At 50.7% G+C, this 19,161-nt stretch overlaps 1 protein-coding gene across 1 annotated transcript in view; it reads left to right on the forward strand.

The window, feature by feature from the left end:
- The window catches only part of ttn.1 (titin, tandem duplicate 1), a 127,921-nt gene extending 109,778 nt beyond the window's left edge, over window positions 1-18,143 (forward strand). Inside the window, exons 172-193 of the mRNA XM_086124434.1 lie at window positions 23-307; window positions 393-692; window positions 778-2,844; window positions 2,935-3,237; window positions 3,308-3,613; window positions 3,727-4,017; window positions 4,101-4,400; window positions 4,671-4,976; window positions 5,083-5,385; window positions 5,569-5,850; window positions 5,950-6,543; window positions 6,665-6,952; window positions 7,573-7,872; window positions 7,982-8,284; window positions 8,424-8,726; window positions 8,828-9,412; window positions 9,497-9,799; window positions 9,985-10,284; window positions 10,471-11,046; window positions 11,132-11,437; window positions 11,521-12,126; window positions 12,255-18,143. Of these exons, the coding sequence (XP_085980560.1) occupies window positions 23-307; window positions 393-692; window positions 778-2,844; window positions 2,935-3,237; window positions 3,308-3,613; window positions 3,727-4,017; window positions 4,101-4,400; window positions 4,671-4,976; window positions 5,083-5,385; window positions 5,569-5,850; window positions 5,950-6,543; window positions 6,665-6,952; window positions 7,573-7,872; window positions 7,982-8,284; window positions 8,424-8,726; window positions 8,828-9,412; window positions 9,497-9,799; window positions 9,985-10,284; window positions 10,471-11,046; window positions 11,132-11,437; window positions 11,521-12,126; window positions 12,255-17,116 (14,069 nt within the window). The 3' untranslated portion in view covers window positions 17,117-18,143. The remainder of the gene's footprint in view (window positions 1-22; window positions 308-392; window positions 693-777; window positions 2,845-2,934; window positions 3,238-3,307; window positions 3,614-3,726; window positions 4,018-4,100; window positions 4,401-4,670; window positions 4,977-5,082; window positions 5,386-5,568; window positions 5,851-5,949; window positions 6,544-6,664; window positions 6,953-7,572; window positions 7,873-7,981; window positions 8,285-8,423; window positions 8,727-8,827; window positions 9,413-9,496; window positions 9,800-9,984; window positions 10,285-10,470; window positions 11,047-11,131; window positions 11,438-11,520; window positions 12,127-12,254) is intronic.
- Window positions 18,144-19,161: the final 1,018 nt, after the last annotated feature.

Here is a 19,161-nt window from a genome sequence, read left to right on the forward strand (position 1 = left end):
ATTGCCTTTTCTTCTAAACCAGCCGCTCCTCACATTGAATTTGGCCCGGAGTATTTCGAGGGTTTGACTGTCAAAGCGGGTGACAACATCAGAGTGAAGGTGGCCATCACCGGACGGCCTGTGCCCAAGGTGGTCTGGTACAGAGATGGTGTGGAAATCACCAAAAAGATGGTGGATATAGTCACCGTTTCTGGATACAGCACTCTTTTCATCAGAGATGCTGACCGTACTCACCGCGGTCTCTACACCATTGAAGCCATCAATGGATCGGGCAGCAAAAAGGAGGACCTCCTGGTTCAAGTACAAGGTGTGCAGTTGTCTCTGTTGACGACGGCATAGAATGGTACAAGGGATTTCTCGACTTCTAACTCGAACTCTCTTGCGTGACGCAGACACACCTGGGGAACCAGTAGGACCCATCGTGTTCAGCAACATCTCGGAGGGCAGATGCACTCTGTCCTGGAATCCGCCAGAGAACAACGGCTGCTCAGAAATTTCACATTACATCATCGAGAAGCGCGAAACATCCAAGATCTCTTGGGCGTTAGTGTCCGATGACTGTCACGAGTGCACGTTCGCTGCCACCAAACTCATGAAGATCAATGAGTACCAGTTCAGGGTTTCAGCTGTGAACAAGTTTGGTGCGGGCAGACCGTTGGAATCCTGCCCCGTTGTTGCACAGCTGCAATACAGTAAGTCACGAGATTGACCTTTTTTGTTTGACAGAATATGTTTTCTCTTGCTCTTCACATATTCCCATTCACCATTTCTTCACAGCTGCCCCCGATTCTCCAGGCACTCCTGATGCCACCGAGGTCACAGGGGAAAGCATAACTTTGGCCTGGACTCCTCCAACATCTGATGGCGGGAGCCCCATTCATTACTACATTCTGGAAAAACGAGAGAAGAAGACTGTCCGTTTCTACCGGGTGCTTTCAAAGAAGCCCATCACTGAATGCGCTCACACGGTTTCTCATCTCACTGAGGACGTGGAATATGAGTTCCGGGTCAGTGCTGTGAATGACGCTGGTATCGGATCTCCGAGCAATATCTCCCTGCCCATTAAGGCTGTCGGGCCAAAGGATATCCCCTGTGCTCCATCTGTGGTCTGTGTGTATGATTCCACAAATACTTCAATCAGTCTGGAATGGAGCAAACCTGCAGACGACGGCGGTTCTGATATCCTGGGCTACATTGTTGAGATGGCCAAGGGCGATGAACTTGACTGGAGCAGAGTAAATGGAGAGCTCGTGACACAAACACAGTACATGGTGACTGGTCTACACACTGGGGTTGAGTACAAGTTCCGAGTTGCCGCTGTCAACCAAGTCGGGAGAGGTGAGGACATGGCCACTTTAGAACCGGCTCGGGCCATCGACAGACTCGCACCCCCGCAGGTGGACATTGATGCCACCTTCAAGCAAACGCATATTGTCAAGGCTGGAGGTTCAGTGAAACTAGGCGTCCAATTCAGGGGGAAGCCTGTCCCGGTCGCCACCTGGCTGAAAGAAGAAGGCGCAATGGGTGTGATGTCAGAGGTCACAACTGCGGAGGGCAGCAGTACTCTACATATTGAAAAGTGCTCTAGAAATGATGCAGGCAAATACACTGTCAATCTGGAGAACAGCAGCGGTAGCAAGGCCATTACTTTCACCGTGAGAGTCATGGACACTCCGGGAGCTCCTCAAGCTTTGGCCTTCCAAGAGGTGTCCAGAGGCTCAGTCACACTCGCTTGGCAGCCTCCACTCAACGATGGCGGAGCGCGAATCCACCATTACATTGTCGAGAGGCGTGAGGCGACCCGTCGCACTTGGCAGCAGTCTGGGGGCAAATGCACTCAGAATGTCATGAAAATCCAGGACCTCCTGGAGGGAGTGCCATACTTCTTCAGGGTCTCTGCGGAGAACCAGCATGGTGTCGGTGAGCCGCTGGAGATGACAGAGCCTGTCATTGCCACTGCTGAGCCAGCACCGCCAAAGAGAATGGACATTGTCGACACCACAGACAGCTCGGTGTCGCTAAGCTGGCTGAAGCCGGAGCACGACGGTGGCAGCCGTGTCCAGTGTTATGTCATCGAGACGAGGCTGAAGGGGACGGATAAGTGGTTCGTGGTTGGCACCACCAAGAATCTCTCCTACGTGGTCGAAAAGCTCAACAAGGGAGATGAGTATCACTTCCGCGTGAAAGCTCGTAATGAGTCTGGCCTCAGCAGACCCAGGGAAACTCCAGCTCCAGTGTTGGTCAGAGAGCCACACATTGAACCTGCTGCTGATCTCAGCCAGATCAGCAATCAGCTGATCACGTGCAGATCTGGCAGCGTCTTCACAATCGACGTTCCGATTAGTGGGAGGCCTGCGCCCACGGTAGCCTGGAGGCTGGAGGAGATGAGGTTGAAGAACTCTGAGCGAGTTTCCATTAAAGTGACTAAAGACAGAACGAGCATATCCGTCAAGGATGCCATGAGGGGCGATGGTGGAAAATACTACCTGACCCTGGAGAATGTTGCCGGAACCAAGACCTTTACGGTTGACGTGAATGTTACAGGTCGGCCCAATCCTCCACTGGGGCCTGTTGAAATCTCAAATGTCACCTCCCAATCCTGTGTCGTCAACTGGGATGCACCGGAGGACGATGGCGGCACTGACATTACCAACTACATTGTGGAGAAGCGTGAATCTGGTTCCACCGCCTGGCAGCTGATCAACTCCAGTGTGAAGCGCACGTCTCTCCATGTCAGTCACCTGACCAAGTACATGCAATACACCTTCAGGGTCTCTGCCGAGAACAGATTTGGTGTAAGTAAGCCGACCGAGTCCGAGACCATCGTTGCAGAGCATCCTTACAGTAAGTACAATTCCGCAATCTGAATGACAACAACACTTTGGATCACAAAAGGCATGAATGGCTCATAAACTTCACGTTTGACTGCGACAGCCCCTCCCGGACCCCCAACAAGGCCATCTGTCTTGAACATCTCTGCCAACACAATGACCTTGAAGTGGGAGGAGCCCTATCACGACGGCGGCAGCGAGGTGACAGGTTACTGGATTGAGAAGAAAGAGCGAAACAATATTCTTTGGGTGAGGGAAAACAAGATCCCATGCTTTGAGTGCTTTTATAAGGCGGAAGACCTTGTTGAAGGCCTAGAGTACCAGTTCCGAGTTTATGCGATGAACAGTGCCGGTCTGAGCAAGGCCAGCGAAGCCTCCAAAGGAGCAGTCGCCCAAAACCCCGTCGGTGAGTATTGCCCGCCCCCGCAAATCACCTCCGACCTACGACTGACACGAGTCAACGTTTCCATTTTTAGACGCGCCAAGCAAGCCAGAAGTGACAAATGTAACCAGGACCACAGTGTCGCTCAAATGGCTGCCGCCGCTTAATGACGGTGGCAGTCCGATCGTCGGATACATTATCGAGCGTAAACCATTCACTTTGACCGGTGAGGGCCGCTGGCTGAAGTGTAACTACACGAACGTGACTGACACTTTCTACACTGTTACCGCCCTGGGAGAAGGAGAACCCTACGAGTTCAGAGTCATTGCGAAGAATGCCAACCAGGTGTTTAGCGCCCCATCAGATTCCACCGGTTCTGTGCAGTGCAAGACTGACTTTGGTAAGCTCTTTTAGGTATTTGTGAAGATCTGATGTCACGTATGTGGCAAATAACCCAGGCCGACCGCCCGGATGCAACGAGTGTAAAATAAATATGTTGATATGTTACGATAGAACCTCCAAAGGCTCAGCTGGATGGCAAACTCCTGTCTGAAGTTGTTATGGTGAGAGCGGGGTCAGACCTGGTTCTGGACGCTGCAGTGGGTGGCAGGCCTGACCCCAAAGCTTCCTGGTCCAAGGGCAGCAGGGAACTGGAGTTATGCGAGAAGTACCACTTGCGATACACAGCCAGCCGGGCAACGGCGATCATCAAGTTCTGTGACAGAGATGACACCGGCAAGTATATTCTCACCGTCAGGAACGTGAGTGGAACAAAGACTGCCGAAGTCAACGTCAAAGTCCTTGGTGAGTAGGCGCGTGTCGTATCCGTCATCAAAATCCTTTTTAGACCAGGAGGCGACGAACAACACTGTGACGAATGTTTCTAGACACCCCAGGAGTGTGCGAAGGCGGCATCCAGATCAGCAAGATCACGGAGGAGTCGTGCACGCTGAGCTGGAAGCCACCTTTGGAGGACGGTGGTGACGAGGTGTCCCACTACCTCGTCGAGAGGAGGGACACCAACAGACTGAACTGGGTTTTCATGCATGCCGAGTGCAAGGAGCTGACCTGTGGCATCACCGGACTTGTCAAGAACACAGAATACTTGTTCCGAGTCCGGGGAATCAACAAGTACGGCCCCGGAGTCCCGCTTCTCTCCGAGCCCATGGTCGCCAGAAACACTTTCAGTGAGTGTTACCGTCCGGCCGTGTGCAAAATGTTTGCGAAACGCATTTCTTTCGTAGCGTCGCTTGCAGTTGAAGTTTTTGTTCGTGGTTTTCCTGCATGTCAATGACCGCTTTGTTGGATTGTAGTCCTAGCGGCATGCAGTGCTGCCGTCACGTGGACGGTCACTCCACGTTCCACGATGCGACTGGCTTGCCTTCCAGCAATAATCGTTATTATAACCCCCGCCTGCTGGAGTTGTCGATTTCAACCTGAAGAACGTCCTCTTACAGCTGTGTCAACTCCACCGAGTGCACCGGAGATCCTGGCGTCTGGAAAGGACTTTGCGACCATTGAGTGGCTGAAGCCTGAGAGCGATGGCGGCAGTCCATTGGTCCACTATCTGGTTGAGAGGCGTGAGAAGAAGAGCGCCCGCTGGGTGAAGGTGAACAGAAGCGGAGCTCATCTCGACACGACGCTGAAAGTGTCGGGTTTGACCGAAGGCAACGTCTACCAGTTCAGGGTCACTGCCATCAACAAGGCTGGAGAGAGTGAGCCCAGTGAGGTTTCTCTCTATGTTGTCTGCAGAGAGCCAACATGTAAGTTCGGCAATCGTTGATTGACAAATACAATTTGTTGGTGGCACGCCAAGCAGCTGTGTCCGCCGATGGCTGCTTTTAAAATCTCTCCCTCCCCTCGTCTTAGGCACCCCATCTGCCCCCTCTGTACCTCGTATCACTGACACCCATGCTGACAGCATTAGCTTGGCCTGGTCCCGCCCTGTGGAGGATGGAGGAGCCGATGTGCTGGCCTACATCTTGGAAATGCAGGAAGCCGGGACAGAGGAGTGGACAAAGGCCCATGAGAAGACACTGCGTGCTTCGGAACACACGGTGACCGGACTTTGCTCGGGGAAGAAGTATAGCTTCCGAGTGGCCGGCCTCAACATCAATGGCACTGGAGACTTCAGCGAGCCCTGTGCTGAAACAGAGCCAGTGGAGAGAATTGGTATGTTGCCCGTTTGATGAGAAGAATCTAATTTTCTCTCGTGCTAAGAACGACAGACAGACAGAAAGGGTGCACTTGGAAAATCTGCAAGCGAGTAGACCTTCGATTAAGATTTGGTGTGACACTTTTGACACACGCGATGCAGCTTGAACAAGCTTATTCATTATGATCTTGACCCAATAGAAACTCCTGACTTTGAGCTCCACGATGATCTGAAGAAGACCATCTGCCTGCGTGCCGGCGGGTCTCTGCGTCTCTTTGTCAATGTTAGCGGCCGTCCCGCTCCGACAATCATTTGGAGCAAGCCGGGCGTTGACCTTAACAGCCGTGGCTTCATCGAGGTCACCCACAACTCAACCACACTCATCATTGACAAGGTCCACCGATATGATGCTGGAAAATACACGCTGGTGGCCGAGAACTCTGCCGGGAAACGAGAAGTCGATATTCTGGTCAAAGTCTACGGTAAGTGGACGACCGTGTCATGAGTCGATGCATACGTCAGGATTCGGACGATTCAGGAATGCTGTATCCAAATTGTGAACTTTTTTTTTCGAATTCTAGACACGCCAGGGCCAACAGGACCGATCAAGATCAAGGAATTGACCAAAGAATACGCCACCATCTCTTGGGATGCCCCAACTGTTGACGGCGGAGCCCCTGTCAATAATTACATCATTGAGAGGCGCGAGGCCTCCATGAGAGCCTACAAAACCGTCACTTCCAAGTGCAGCAAGACATCCTTCAAGATCGACGGCCTGATGGAGGGCATGCTGTATTACTTCCGTGTCCTGCCCGAAAACATTTATGGTGTCGGTGAGCCTCGCGAGACATCGGACGTCATACTGGTTTGCGAGGTGCCTCACCCGCCGCACAAATTGGAGGTGGTCGACATCACTAAAAGCACCGTTTCGTTGGGCTGGGAGAAACCCGAGCACGACGGCGGTTGCAGACTGACCGGTTATATGGTAGAGGCCTGCAAATTTGGCACTGACAAGTGGATGAAGGTGGCCTCGCTCAAGCTAACCGACTTTGAGCACACCATTGAGAAGCTGAATGAAGGGGAGCAGTACTTGTTCAGAATCAAAGCCATCAACGGTCGAGGTGCCAGTGAAGCAAAGGAGCTCGTCGCACCTGTGACCGTCAAAGAACAAAAAGGTGACCGGCATAGTCATAGTCGGAGCGTTTTTATTTTTTGGTCTTTTTGCATAAGACCAAACATGTTTTTAGCCTTTCCTAAACATTGTGGGGGCGCGGTGGGGGTTCTTGTTTTTTCCAGTGATGCCCGCAGCAGATTTCACAAGCCTGCCGCAGAAAACCATTCACCTTCTGGCCGGTAAAACGCTGGAGCTGGACCTACCGATCGTCGGCAGGCCTCCCCCGTCTTGCTTCTGGTTCTTTGGTGAAAGTAGGCTCAAAATCACAGACCGTGTCAAGATCCAGAGCACCGGCAACTTTTCCAAACTAACCATTGCCGACACAACCATTGACGATACTGGAAACTACACCCTGGAGTTGAAGAACGCTGTTGGTGTTACCGCCGAGGTCATCAAGATTGTCATTCTCTGTAAGGAAACCCCTGCGGATGGGTCTTATCTTTGATATGTTCAGATATGTTCAGGTGAAATATGGTCAGAGGTGGGTGGAATAGCCACACATTGTACTCAAGCAAGAGCTCAGTCTGTTACTTTCGAATAATAGGATACATGCATAATGGCGTGGAATGGAATAAAAAACGAGCATTGGCTTTATTCACCCAAACGATGGAATGAAGAAGCTTCCTGTTGACCAAGTCTAATAACAACACGGAGGCTTTTTTTTGGAGCTGCGTCTTTTGGTTCCGAAGCAGGAGTGCGTTAGCATAGCTCTGTGTGTGTGTGTGTGTGTGTGTTTGTGTTTGTGTGTGTATCTATCTATATCTATATCTATATATATAGACATAGATATAGACAGATAGATAAAGATAGATAGACACAGATACACACACACACACACACACACACACACCAGTAAAAACTTGCATCCAAACTATGTGGCATGTACAATTTGTCCCAAAATGTTGCTTAATGCAATGAAGTCAATGTAGTATGTTACTACCCACTACTGAATATGGAAGACATTGAACCTGATTTCATACAACAAACCAAGTGTGTTTGGAATCATTTTGGCACTCTGATTTTCTCTCAGCGAAACCTGACGAACCAGAAGGACCAATCCGATTTGATGAGATTGACGCCACCACAGTCACCTGTAGCTGGGATCCTCCTGCCAGGGACGGCGGAGCTCCAGTCAGTGGCTACGTGGTGGAGCAACGAGATGCCCACAGACCAGGCTGGGTGCCGGTTTCGGACTCTGTCAGTCGACCCACCTTCAAATTTGAAAACCTGACTGAGGGAGAAGAGTATGTCTTCCGTGCGGCTGCTGTGAATCACTACGGCGCCGGAGAATTCTTACAGTCTGAGATTGTCACCTGTCGGAGCCTGACAAGTAACGACAGTTTTTCTTTATTATTATTATTATTTTTTTTTTTTATTCCCAAAAGTAGATGTGCTCATGAGCCCTGACAGAAGGCTAACGTGTTCTCTCACCTCCACAGATGTGTCTGGATCTCCCGGCCGACCGACTATTTTTGATGTTTCACGTGACGGCATGACCGTTGCCTGGAACCCGCCAGAAGAGGACGGTGGGCTGGAGGTTTCTGGCTACATCATCGAGCGCAAAGAAGTCCGGGCTGACAGATGGGTGCGTGCCAACAAGAATCCCGTCACCATGAACAGATACCGTTCGACGGAGCTCATTGAAGGCCTAGAGTACGAACACAGAATCATCGCTATCAACGCACGTGGATTAAGCAAACCAAGTTTGCCTTCTAAACCAGCTGTGGCATCAGATCCCATCGGTGAGAGACCAACAACACCCAAATGAAATATTACTGGGGGTTTTTTCTACACAGCACTTTGTCAAGTCTCAATGTTTTGATTCATTTCACATTGACAGTTGGATCCATAAAACCGTAACTCTCTTTCTGTCCCGGTCAGATCCGCCCGGTTGCCCGCAGAACCCTCGGATCACGGAAACCACCAAGTCGTCCGTCTCACTGGCTTGGAGTCCCCCCGATGATGAGGGAGACGCGAGAGTGGACGGGTACCTCATTGAGATGCAGAAAGTGGGCACCATGGCTTGGCTCAAATGCAACACCACCCCCTCTCTGATTTGCGAGTACACACTGACCAACATGCCACAAGGAGAGGAGTTCAAATTCCGAGTCCTGGCCTGCAATGCGGGAGGTTCTGGCGAGCCAGCCGAAGTTCCTGGAACTATCACCGTCACAGAGATGCTCGGTAAGCACATACAGGAATGACCACACCGGGTCCAGTCACCGTGTTGTTTTCATGGAAGTAAATGGAAAAATAACTTGCATTTCTACTCTTTGGCTCGACAGAATCTCCCGATTGTGAACTTGAGCTGAAATACAAAGATGTGTACGTGGTTCGTCACGGAGGAGTGGTCCGGCTCTCTCTTCCCATCAAGGGTAAACCTCCCCCCACCTGCTCATGGTCAAAGGACAGCGGGGCACTGTCACTCAAGGCCATGGTTGCTTTCACCGAAGACACCAGTGAACTGGTGATCAAAGGAGCCGAGAGGAGCGACTCCGGTGTATATGAGCTGTGTTTGGAAAATAAAGTTGGCAGGAAGAAGGCCCAAATCAAGGTCAATGTCATTGGCCGTCCGAGTGCTCCAGAAGGACCATTAACGTTTGAGGAAATCCAGGCCAACTCTGTTAAGGTGTCCTGGAAAGTGCCCGCCGACGACGGCGGTGCCGCGATACTCGGTTACATTGTTGAAAGAAGAGAGGTCACCAGAAATGCGTGGTACACGGTGGACAGCAGGGTGACTGATAATCAACTGCTTGTCAAGGGCCTAAATGAAGGAACAGAATATCACTTTAAGGTTACCGCCGAGAACTCTTTTGGTATCGGTCCATCGCTGAAGTCGGAGCAGCCGCTGGTGCCCAAGACTCCGCTTTGTAAGTGTTCTTGTTTTTCCCATCATGTGCCAGAATTGATTCAACAGCTGTTGGTGAGCCGAGAAACTCTCGTTTGCAAAATAGGCTCACCGGAGCCTTCCGGTACCCCACCGGAGATCATGGATGTCACCAAGAGCTCCGTGGCACTGACGTGGTCCAGACCAAAGGATGACGGAGGGTCTTCCATCACCGGTTACTTCATCGAGTACAAGGAGGCGTCTGCGGAGCAATGGTCTCGTCACCCCGCCAGGATTCCCTCCACCATGTTTACCCTGTCTGGGCTCACGGCAAATGCAGACTATCACTTCCGTATTTTGGCGGTCAATGACATCGGCGAGAGTGAGGCTGGACCTGTGTCAGATACAGTCACGTGCAAAGATCCATTCGGTGAGTCATTATATTTGAGGGAAGTCAAAGGCATACATTGGATGATTGACCACGAACCACCTTCCTTTCAAAGAAATGTCCTTTCATTTGCATGAAGAATTCTAATCTCTCGTCTCACTCACGCTCTTGCGTGGCTGCGGTCAGTAAGGGCATTTGACTTTGCGTTGCTTGTTTGTACCTTGCAGACAAGCCAAGCCAGCCAGGTGAAATTGATACAACAACTGTGACTAACAACTTGATCACCATTGGCTGGCAAGCTCCAGAGTGTGATGGTGGAAAAGAGGTCCTGGGCTATTGGGTGGAATACAGGAAGTCCACTGAAAGCACCTGGAAGAAATGCAACAGGGAGAGGCTGAAAGAACAGGCGTTCACCATGCGTGGCCTGGCTGAAGCTACTGAATATGAGTTCAGAGTACTTGCCGAGAATGAGACTGGAATAAGCAGGCCTCGACGGACAGCCACTTGCATTAAGACTAAACTGAGTGGTACGTAGACTATCTATCGCTCTATCCATCTACCCCTCTCTCTCTCTCTCTCTCTCTCTCTCTCTCTCTATATATATATATATATACACACACACACACACACACACATAAATTGTTGTCACCAAACAATAATCCACCTGTTCACATGTGAGACTTGGTGTATCTCTCTGCTTGCCCTTGACCTAGTTGAAACAAAACCAAGTCTGAGAAAGGAAATGGATGAAGTAACGGAGAAGCTTGGACAGCCTGCTGTCATGAAGTGCCAGATTATTGGCAGGCCTGTTCCAGAGATCCGGTGGTACCACGCGGGCAAGGAGATTGTCGAGTCCCGCAAATACGAGATGAGCTCCGATGGCCGTAACCACTCCCTTTCTGTCATGACTGACCAACAAGAAGACGAGGGAGAATACACCTGTAAGGCTACCAATGATGCCGGAGAAGCAGAAACCACAGGAGTTCTTGTCCTGGAAGCTGCTCCATCCTTCCACTCTGACTACCCGTTGAAGAGCACCTACTACGCTGGTCTGGGAACAACCCTGCGCATCCACGCTGTGTACATTGGGCGTCCTGCGCCAAAGATTATGTGGCTACAGGAGGCAAAGACCTTGGAGAACTCGGAGGACGTCAGTATCGAGACCACAGAGCATTATACCCACCTCATCATCAAGAACGTGCAGCGCAGAATCCATGGAGGAAAATACAGGATCCGACTGCACAACCACTTTGGCAGGGCCGACACCGCCTTTAATGTTGAAATCTATGGTACGTCCTCACACCTCAGCGACGACTAGCTTTGCCTTGGTCAAAGTGATCATGATTCCTATGCGCCCCAATCCTTTGTTTGCAGACAAACCTGACATCCCCCAGGGTCCCATCGTTCTGGAGGCCCTCCTGAAGAACTCTGTCATCATCAGCTGGAAGCCTCCCAGCGACGACGGCGGATGCCTGATTACCAACTACATTGTGGAGAAGCGCGAGGACAAGGAAGGAAGCGAGTGGGAACTGGTGTCATCATCCATTCATGGCACAACCTGTCGTGTGCCCAACCTGACCGACAGCGTTGGATACTTTTTCCGCGTGTATGCCCAGAATCGCTATGGCAGCAGCAAGCCACTTGAACTCATCGCGCCGATCCTCATTAAGAGCCAATTGGGTTTGTTCAGTCCACAAGCTAATATTCACCAAAATCAGACAAACGGTGGCTGCCATACTGACAAAACATTTTCTTGTCCCCAGAGAAACCATCACCGCCTCAGGCAATAGTTGTTTCTGGAATCACCAAAGACTCCTGCGTGGTTTCCTGGAAGCCTCCCCTCAGTGACGGCGGCTCCAAAATCAAGAGCTATTGCCTTGAGAAGAAGCAGAAGAGGGACAAGAAAGAATGGGGCGAATGGACGCCGGTGACCGCAGATGAGATCAAACAGACTGTCTTTTCCGTCAAATGCTTGTCAGAAGGCATCGAACATGTATTTCGGGTGAAGTGCGAGAACCTCGGAGGACAAAGTGACTACAGTGAGGAGAGTGCTTCCATTGTCCCTGCCATAGCGGTTGATGTTCGAGCGCCTGCGTTCAGGGAGGAGCTGAGGAATATAAGTGTCAAACACAAGAGCAACGCGACGCTCGTCTGCAAGATCACAGGTCAGCCAAAACCCGTAATCAAGTGGTTCCGACGAGGAAAGGAGATCCATTCGGATGGAATGAAGATCAAGATTCAAGAATTCAAGGGAGGTTACCACCAACTGGTGATCGCTGAGGCTGACGAGGAAGACTCTACTGTGTACCAGATCAGGGCAACCAACCAAGGAGGTTCCATCTGTGCTACCATCTCTCTGGATGTTGAAAGTAAGAATACATTGCATGTCCAGCAAATACTTCTTTTTTTTTTTTTTTTTTGACAAATATGTTATTACTTACTTGTTCTCAACAACAGATGTTCTGTTCACAATGACTATGTTTTCCTCTGTTATCAGTTCCTGCAAAGATCCACCTTCCCAAGAACCTCAAGGACAAAGAAGCAATTCCTGCCCTGCGTGGAGAAATGGTCAATATTAAGATACCTTTCGGTGGCAAGCCAGATCCTGTCATCACATGGCAGAAGGGACAAGATCTTATCGACAGCAATGGCCACTACCAAGTCATCGTCACGCGATCCTTCACTTCTTTGGTGTTCCCCAACGGGGTGGAGAAGAGGGATGCCGGATTCTACATTGTTTGCGCTAAAAACAGATTTGGAATTGATCAGCAGACGGTTGAGCTGGATGTGGCGGATGTCCCTGATGCCCCGCGTGGTATTAAAGCCAGCGATGTCTCTCGAGACTGCGTCACACTTAATTGGGTTGCCCCAGCAAATGATGGCGGCAGCAAGGTGATCAGTTACACGATTGAAAAGTGCCCCACCACAGCCGAGAGATGGGAGCGCGTCGCTCAGTCTCGTGACACCCGCTACACTGTTGTCAATCTCTTCGGAGGAACGAGCTACCAGTTTAGAGTCATCGCAGCGAACAAATTTGGACAGAGTGCCCCGTCTGAGAGCAGCGGACCCGTCATGACAAAGGAGGACAAATCCAGAGTTCTTCTCTATGACAGGGAGGTTGACGATACAGGGCGCGTTCCCAAAAGCAAAGCCCAACACTCTGATGCGAAGAATCTGCATCACAGATTTGCTATTGCAGAAGAATTGGGAAGAGGTCAGTTTGGTATTGTCCACCGCTGCGTGAACATCAGCTCTGAGAAGACCTACATGGCTAAATTTGTCAAAGTCAGGGGTGCGGATCAGACAATTGTGAAGAAAGAGATAGCGACACTGAACCTGGCCAAGCACACAAACTTCCTCCTTCTCCACGAGTCATTCGATAGCCCAGAGGAGCTGGTCATGATCTACGACTTCATCTCAGGTGGCGACATCTTTGAGCGTCTCAACGCAGCAGAGTTTGAGCTCAACGAGCGAGAGATCGCCAATTACATTCGGCAGATCTGCTCCGCCCTCGAGTTTCTGCACAGTCAGAGCTATGGACATTTTGACGTCAGACCCGAGAACATCGTGTACACGACAAGAACCAGCTCCAATGTAAAAATCATCGAGTTGGGCCAGTGCAGACACCTGACGCCGGGAGACCAAATCAAGGTCCAGTACACCACTGCAGAGTACGCTGCCCCTGAGATCCACCAGTGTGACATGGTGAGCACTGTGACTGACATGTGGTCAATTGGCGTCCTGTCCTACGTACTCCTCTGCGGACTCAATCCATTCATGGCCGAAACCAACCAGCAGATGATTGACAACATTTCAAACGCAGCCTACAGCTACGATGACGAATCCTTCAAGCAGGTCAGCGTTGAAGCATTGGACTTCACAGACCGCTTAATGACGAAGGAGCGCAAGCACCGCATGACTGCTGCTGAGGCACTGGTCCATCCGTGGTTGTCCGCCCCTGCAGAAAATTTGAGTACCAGAACCATCCAGAGCACCAGACACAAGAGATACTACCAGACTATGGCGAGGAAAGAATGGAATACCGCGGTGTCTGCGGCTCGCGTGGCCAGCGGTGGCTCAATTAGGTCCCAGCGAGGCGTGTTCATTGCCAAGGTGAAGATCGCTCCGTTTGAACACGGACCGGTCGGAGGCCAGGTCGGACACTTGGTGGCCAGCGAGGGTGACAGTGTGAAGTTCATCTGCAATATTGACAACTATGACAGCGCCACTGAGGTCACTTGGTATTGCGGCGTCAGGCAACTGGAAGCTAGCGACAAGTACAAATTCGATTATGAGGACGGCCTGGCGGTGATCACGATCACCAAGGTGACGAGAGCGGACGATGGCACGTACAGATGCAAAGTCGTCAATGAATATGGTGAGGACAGTGTCTATGCGGAGCTCTTCGTGAACGGTGTCAGGTCATACCGTGACTTCTTCACTGCTCGTGTGGTCAAGAGAACCAAGCGTCGAATCGACACGGCCAGAATGCTTCAGAAGCCGCCGGAGTTCACCCTTCCACTGGTTAACCACACGGCGTACCTTGGCGAGGACGTGCGCTTTGGCGTTACTATCACTGTTCACCCCGAGCCCCGCGTCACGTGGCACAAATCTGGACAAAAGCTGGTCCCTGGAGAGGATGACAAAAAGTATACCTTCATCAGTGACACAGGCCTGTACCAGCTTGTTATCCACAGCGTTGACGATGACGACGATGCAGAGTACAGTGTCGTAGCCCGCAACCGGTATGGCGACGACACCTGCAAGGCTCGTCTCACGGTGGTTCCTCGGCCAAAACCGGCAGACCTCACCCTCAGACCCATGTTCAAGCGTCTTCTTGCCAATGTCGAGTGCAGAGAGGGCCAGAACGTTCGCTTTGAAATCAGGGTGTCAGGACACCCGGCGTTGAAGTGGGAAAAGGATGGCACGCCCATCACCTTCGGGCCATCTATCGAACTCGTGCACGAGGGCTTGGATTATTTCATTCTTCATGTGAGAGACACGCTGCCTGAAGACTCCGGTGTATACCGAGTGACTGCCACCAACTCTGCTGGATCTGCCAGTTGCCAGGCAACGCTAAAAGTTGAACGCGTCGCCCACGTCAAGAAAGTTTACGAGAGCAGCCAGAAGGAGCGGGCAAGTCTGACTCAAAAGGAGGAATTGGACAAAAAAGTGAGGCTGCATCAGATTTTGTCAGACACCGTCGTCTTACCGTTACCTCCTGCGGCAGCGCAGGCTGTCAGGGAAGCGGCAACCATGTTCAAACCCGCTGTGCCGACTAAAAAGGGCGAGAAGTCTGAGGCCGAAAAACAGAAAGAGAAAGAGGAGCGAAAGAAACGGGCCGATGAGAAAAGACTACGTATGCCGTACGATGTACCCGCGCCGCGGGTCATGAACCAGACTGCGCTCGAAGAGGATGTGGAAATCAAACACTTCAAGCCACTGTCGGATATGAAGTGGTACAAGAAGCTCAGGGATCAGTATGAATTCCCGGAGCCCTTAGAGAAAATTAGGCAGAAGCGGATGAAGCGTATTCGTCTCTCGAGGTGGGAGGAGTTCTATGAGGTGCCGATCAGGATCAAGGACCAGTACAAGCCAAAGTGGCGCATCCCATCCGTGACTCAGGATGATTTGGAGACGGTGAGGCCGTCGAGGCGCCGCGTGGCTTCCCCAGAGATGGATGTCTACCACAGGATCAGGAGAAGGTCCCTGGGTGACCTGTCAGACGAGGAGCTGCTACTGCCGGTGAAGGAGTATCTGTCCATGAAGAGAACCGAGGAGGAGAGGCTTCGCCTGGAGGCAGAGCTGGAACTCGGTTACTCGGCTTCCCCGCCAAGCCTCAGCCCCGTCCGCTTTGAGCTGTCGGCGCTGCGCCCTTCGCCACCCATAAGAGTATATAGTGACGAGGAGGAGGCCGAAGCCTCGCAAAGGTACGACTCTTACCGAATTCCATCCAAATATGAAGCCGGCCCCAGCTTTGTTGAGCTGCGGCAGCGCCATGACAAAGCCACATACAAACCTCCCAGAGAGAAGCAAAGAGTCTACGAGGAGAGAGAGGATCAGGAGTTGCTCCGACCTCACACAACCACTCAGAGACTCTCCTCCTACAAGAGTCAACTCCGGCGCATGGAATTTGAGGAGAAGACTCGAAGTTTGAAGCAGGAAACGGCCGTCGCTGTCACAAGAGCTTCGGAGAGCATCGAATCGGAGCATCTGACATTTTTGGCTTCTGAATATGTTCCTAAACCCATTAAGAAGCTCTCTGAACCGGAGATGAAAGCTCCTCCCTCGGAAAGGGTGGTTAAGAAAGAGACCGCTTTGCCCAGAGTCGATTTTCTCTCCAGGTACGAGGAGAGAAAACAGACTCTCAGGTCAGAGCGCAGGTCTGTGGAGAGAACATCGGATTCTCCTTTCAGTCTCGACCACGTCCCGCACATTAGCATCCGCTTGCGATCTCATCGCGTTGCCTTCGGCTCCAACACCAGCTTCGCCCTTAATGTCCGGGCCAAACCCGAGCCTGGAGTCAAGTGGTTCCACAACGGAAAGGAGATCAAGCCGAGCGACAAACACCGCATGAGCCATACGAGTGGACTTCTGACTCTCCAGATCAACAACTGTGTGACTGAAGACGCGGGAACGTACTCTGTGGTCTGCAGGAACATCAAAGGAGAGACTTCAGACAGTGCCACATTGGACGTAGCAACAGGATATGCTGCCTACTCTTCCACCCACCGGGATGAGGAGCCGCCATCCTCCCATCTCACGGACATGGCCAAAACGGAGGCGTACCACATCTCAGCGGCGGCGGTCAAGGAAACGGCGGTTGAAACTGTGACAAAGAGCGTCAGTGTTGTCAAAAGGGAAAAAGCCAAGCCCGCGGTCCCTCCAAAGATCCTGAGCAAACCTCAGTCTCTGAATGTTGAGGAGGGAGGTCTTGCCAGATTTGTCTGCGATGCGGACGGTGACCCGGTGCCTTCCATATTGTGGCTTCGCGAGGGAGCAGCTCTAAGTTCCTCGGGCTATCGCCGCATTGTCTTGACGCAGTACAGCTCCTCTTTGGAGATTTCTTCTGCTCAGGTGTCTGATGAGGGAAACTATGCTGTGATCGTGGAAAATAGTGGTGGCAAAGAAGAAGCCCATTTCACGCTGACTATTCGCAAGACTGAGTCCAAGCAAAAAGTCGGGGTCTCTCCTCGAGTCACCTCTCCTGAAGCCAAGTCCCCGGAGCCTGTCAAATCCCCACAGAGGATCCAGTCTCCCGAGCCACTCAAGTCCCCTCTGAGGGTCAAGTCGCCAGTCTCGCCAAAGTCCCCCACCGCAAAATCCCCACCCCCATCCGTCGATCAAATCAAATGGTGATCACCGCAGTGCAACAGAGTGACGGCGGAGCGTATGTGCTGCGACTCTTCAACCAACTCGGCTCCACCTCCGCGACTGTCAATGTTCATGTCCGATCGATGTAAGAAAAAAAAAATCCATTACAACTTGTCGTGTATTTACCCCCCTGCCCCCCCCCCCCCGCCCCAATTCCCCTCATTGGTCATTGTTTGTTTCAAGAATAAGCAACAAGAATTGACACAGGTTCATCTTCTTGTAAATAAGAACTTTTTTTTTGTACCTAACTTGACGTTCATTCTTTGGTAAACTCAATTGTCTCCAGCTGTTTTCCAATGTGATGACACTTGTGCAGTGACATGTACATAATGTATATAGCCGGATCGGACGGTTATGGGGAATGTATGGATTGTTATTGATGACGATGAGTATGAAGCAAAGGAAGGAAACCAAATGCGCTTGAACAGGAGAAAGTCCCGCGCGGTACGAATACCCTGCAAAACGCGGAAACTAAAATGCTGCGCCTCAACGCTACGTTGACGTCTAAGATGGCCTCGGCAGGTAGAGCGTTTCCCTGTCGAAGTTAACGCAAAAAGAAACCTATTTGATTTGGACATGTGTCGCTCGTACTATTTCCTGTGGAAGCAAGACCCTTAGCGCCGCTTGCGTCACCCTCACGCAAGCGGCGCGACGAGGTCTTGCGCTCGGACCGACTGCGTCGCACCACCAATTTCTTGGATGACCGGCTGAGAGTGCGAGTGGCCTGCGCTCTCTCCCCTTTGACATTGGAGCGCTGCTTCTGGCGCAGGACAGTCCTTCGGGAACGGCTCCCGGCCGCCAAAGAAAGTCCCGGTGGACTCTGCTGTGCAGGACCTGCGCTGTCTCTTGTAGGATTGCTCATTAGCCCGTTTGCGTGTGTAGTAGCTCGTAGTCACTGTTGAGTTCTCTGCCGCGGTGGACTCCACCTGCTGTGGGAAACCGCATTTTCTTTCACTAATCCTCCTTGAGTGTTTTCTTGTTTTTGTTTGAATAAAGCATGCTTTCAGCACCACATCCTGGCTGTTTTTTTCCACGCATCGTTGACACACAATAATTGCATTTAAACGGGATTTTTAGTGCCGCAAAGCATGGTGGGAGTTATTCCACACACACAAAAAAAGCCACAATCTCCGAAGGCCTGAATGTGTCTACCTGCGGTGGACACGCCGCGCCATCGCACACATCCAATCTGAACTTCCTGTTCAATCACGGTACCTCATTAAAGACCAAATATATGAAAGGAAATTGAAATCAATCTGAGCTGATTATGAAAAGGGAGATAAAACGACTGAATAAATAATGTATTCATTACAAATAAGAAAATAATTGTCACAAAACATGCATTTAAACGCGATTCTTAGTGCCGCAAAGCATGGTGGGAGCAATTCCTCAAAAAAAAAAGCCACAATCTCGAAGGCATGAAAGTGTCTCCCTCCGGTGGACACGACGCGCCACCGCACCCCCTTACGCCGATTTTTCCAGTACAATCACGGTGCCACATTAAAAACCAAACTCATGAAAGCAAATTGAAATCAATCTTATCTGATTATGAAAAGGGAGATAAAACGACAGAATAAATAATGTATCTAATAAAAAATAAGAAAATAATTGTCACAAAACATGCATTTAAACACGATTTTTAGTGCCGCAAAGCATGGTGGGAGCATTACTAAAAAAAACCCAACCGAAATCTATGTTAGCTGATTATGAAAAAGAAAAATCGACTGAATAAATAATGTATCTAAAACAAATGAGAAAATAATTGTCACAAAACATGCATTTAAACACGATTCTTAGTGCCGCAAAGCATGCTGGGAGCTATTCCGTCGCCATTACATTCAATATAAAATGGCTTCCACTCTCACTCCTTTTGACTTATTTAATGATATTCTGGAAAAAAATTAAAAGACATTCTGACAATTTGCCAATCTTCACAATGTGCTTTAACAAGTTTTTGAAGTTGTACGCATTTCTAAATTTGAATTGTCTGCGTGTATTCCAACATACGGTCGCGGAATGCTGGGCGGAAA

The sequence above is a fragment of the Hippocampus guttulatus genome, chromosome 11, assembly GCF_054856545.1.
Source record: "Hippocampus guttulatus isolate MCC_2025c chromosome 11, RoL_Hgut_1.0, whole genome shotgun sequence".
NCBI classification, from domain to species: Eukaryota; Metazoa; Chordata; class Actinopteri; order Syngnathiformes; family Syngnathidae; genus Hippocampus; species Hippocampus guttulatus.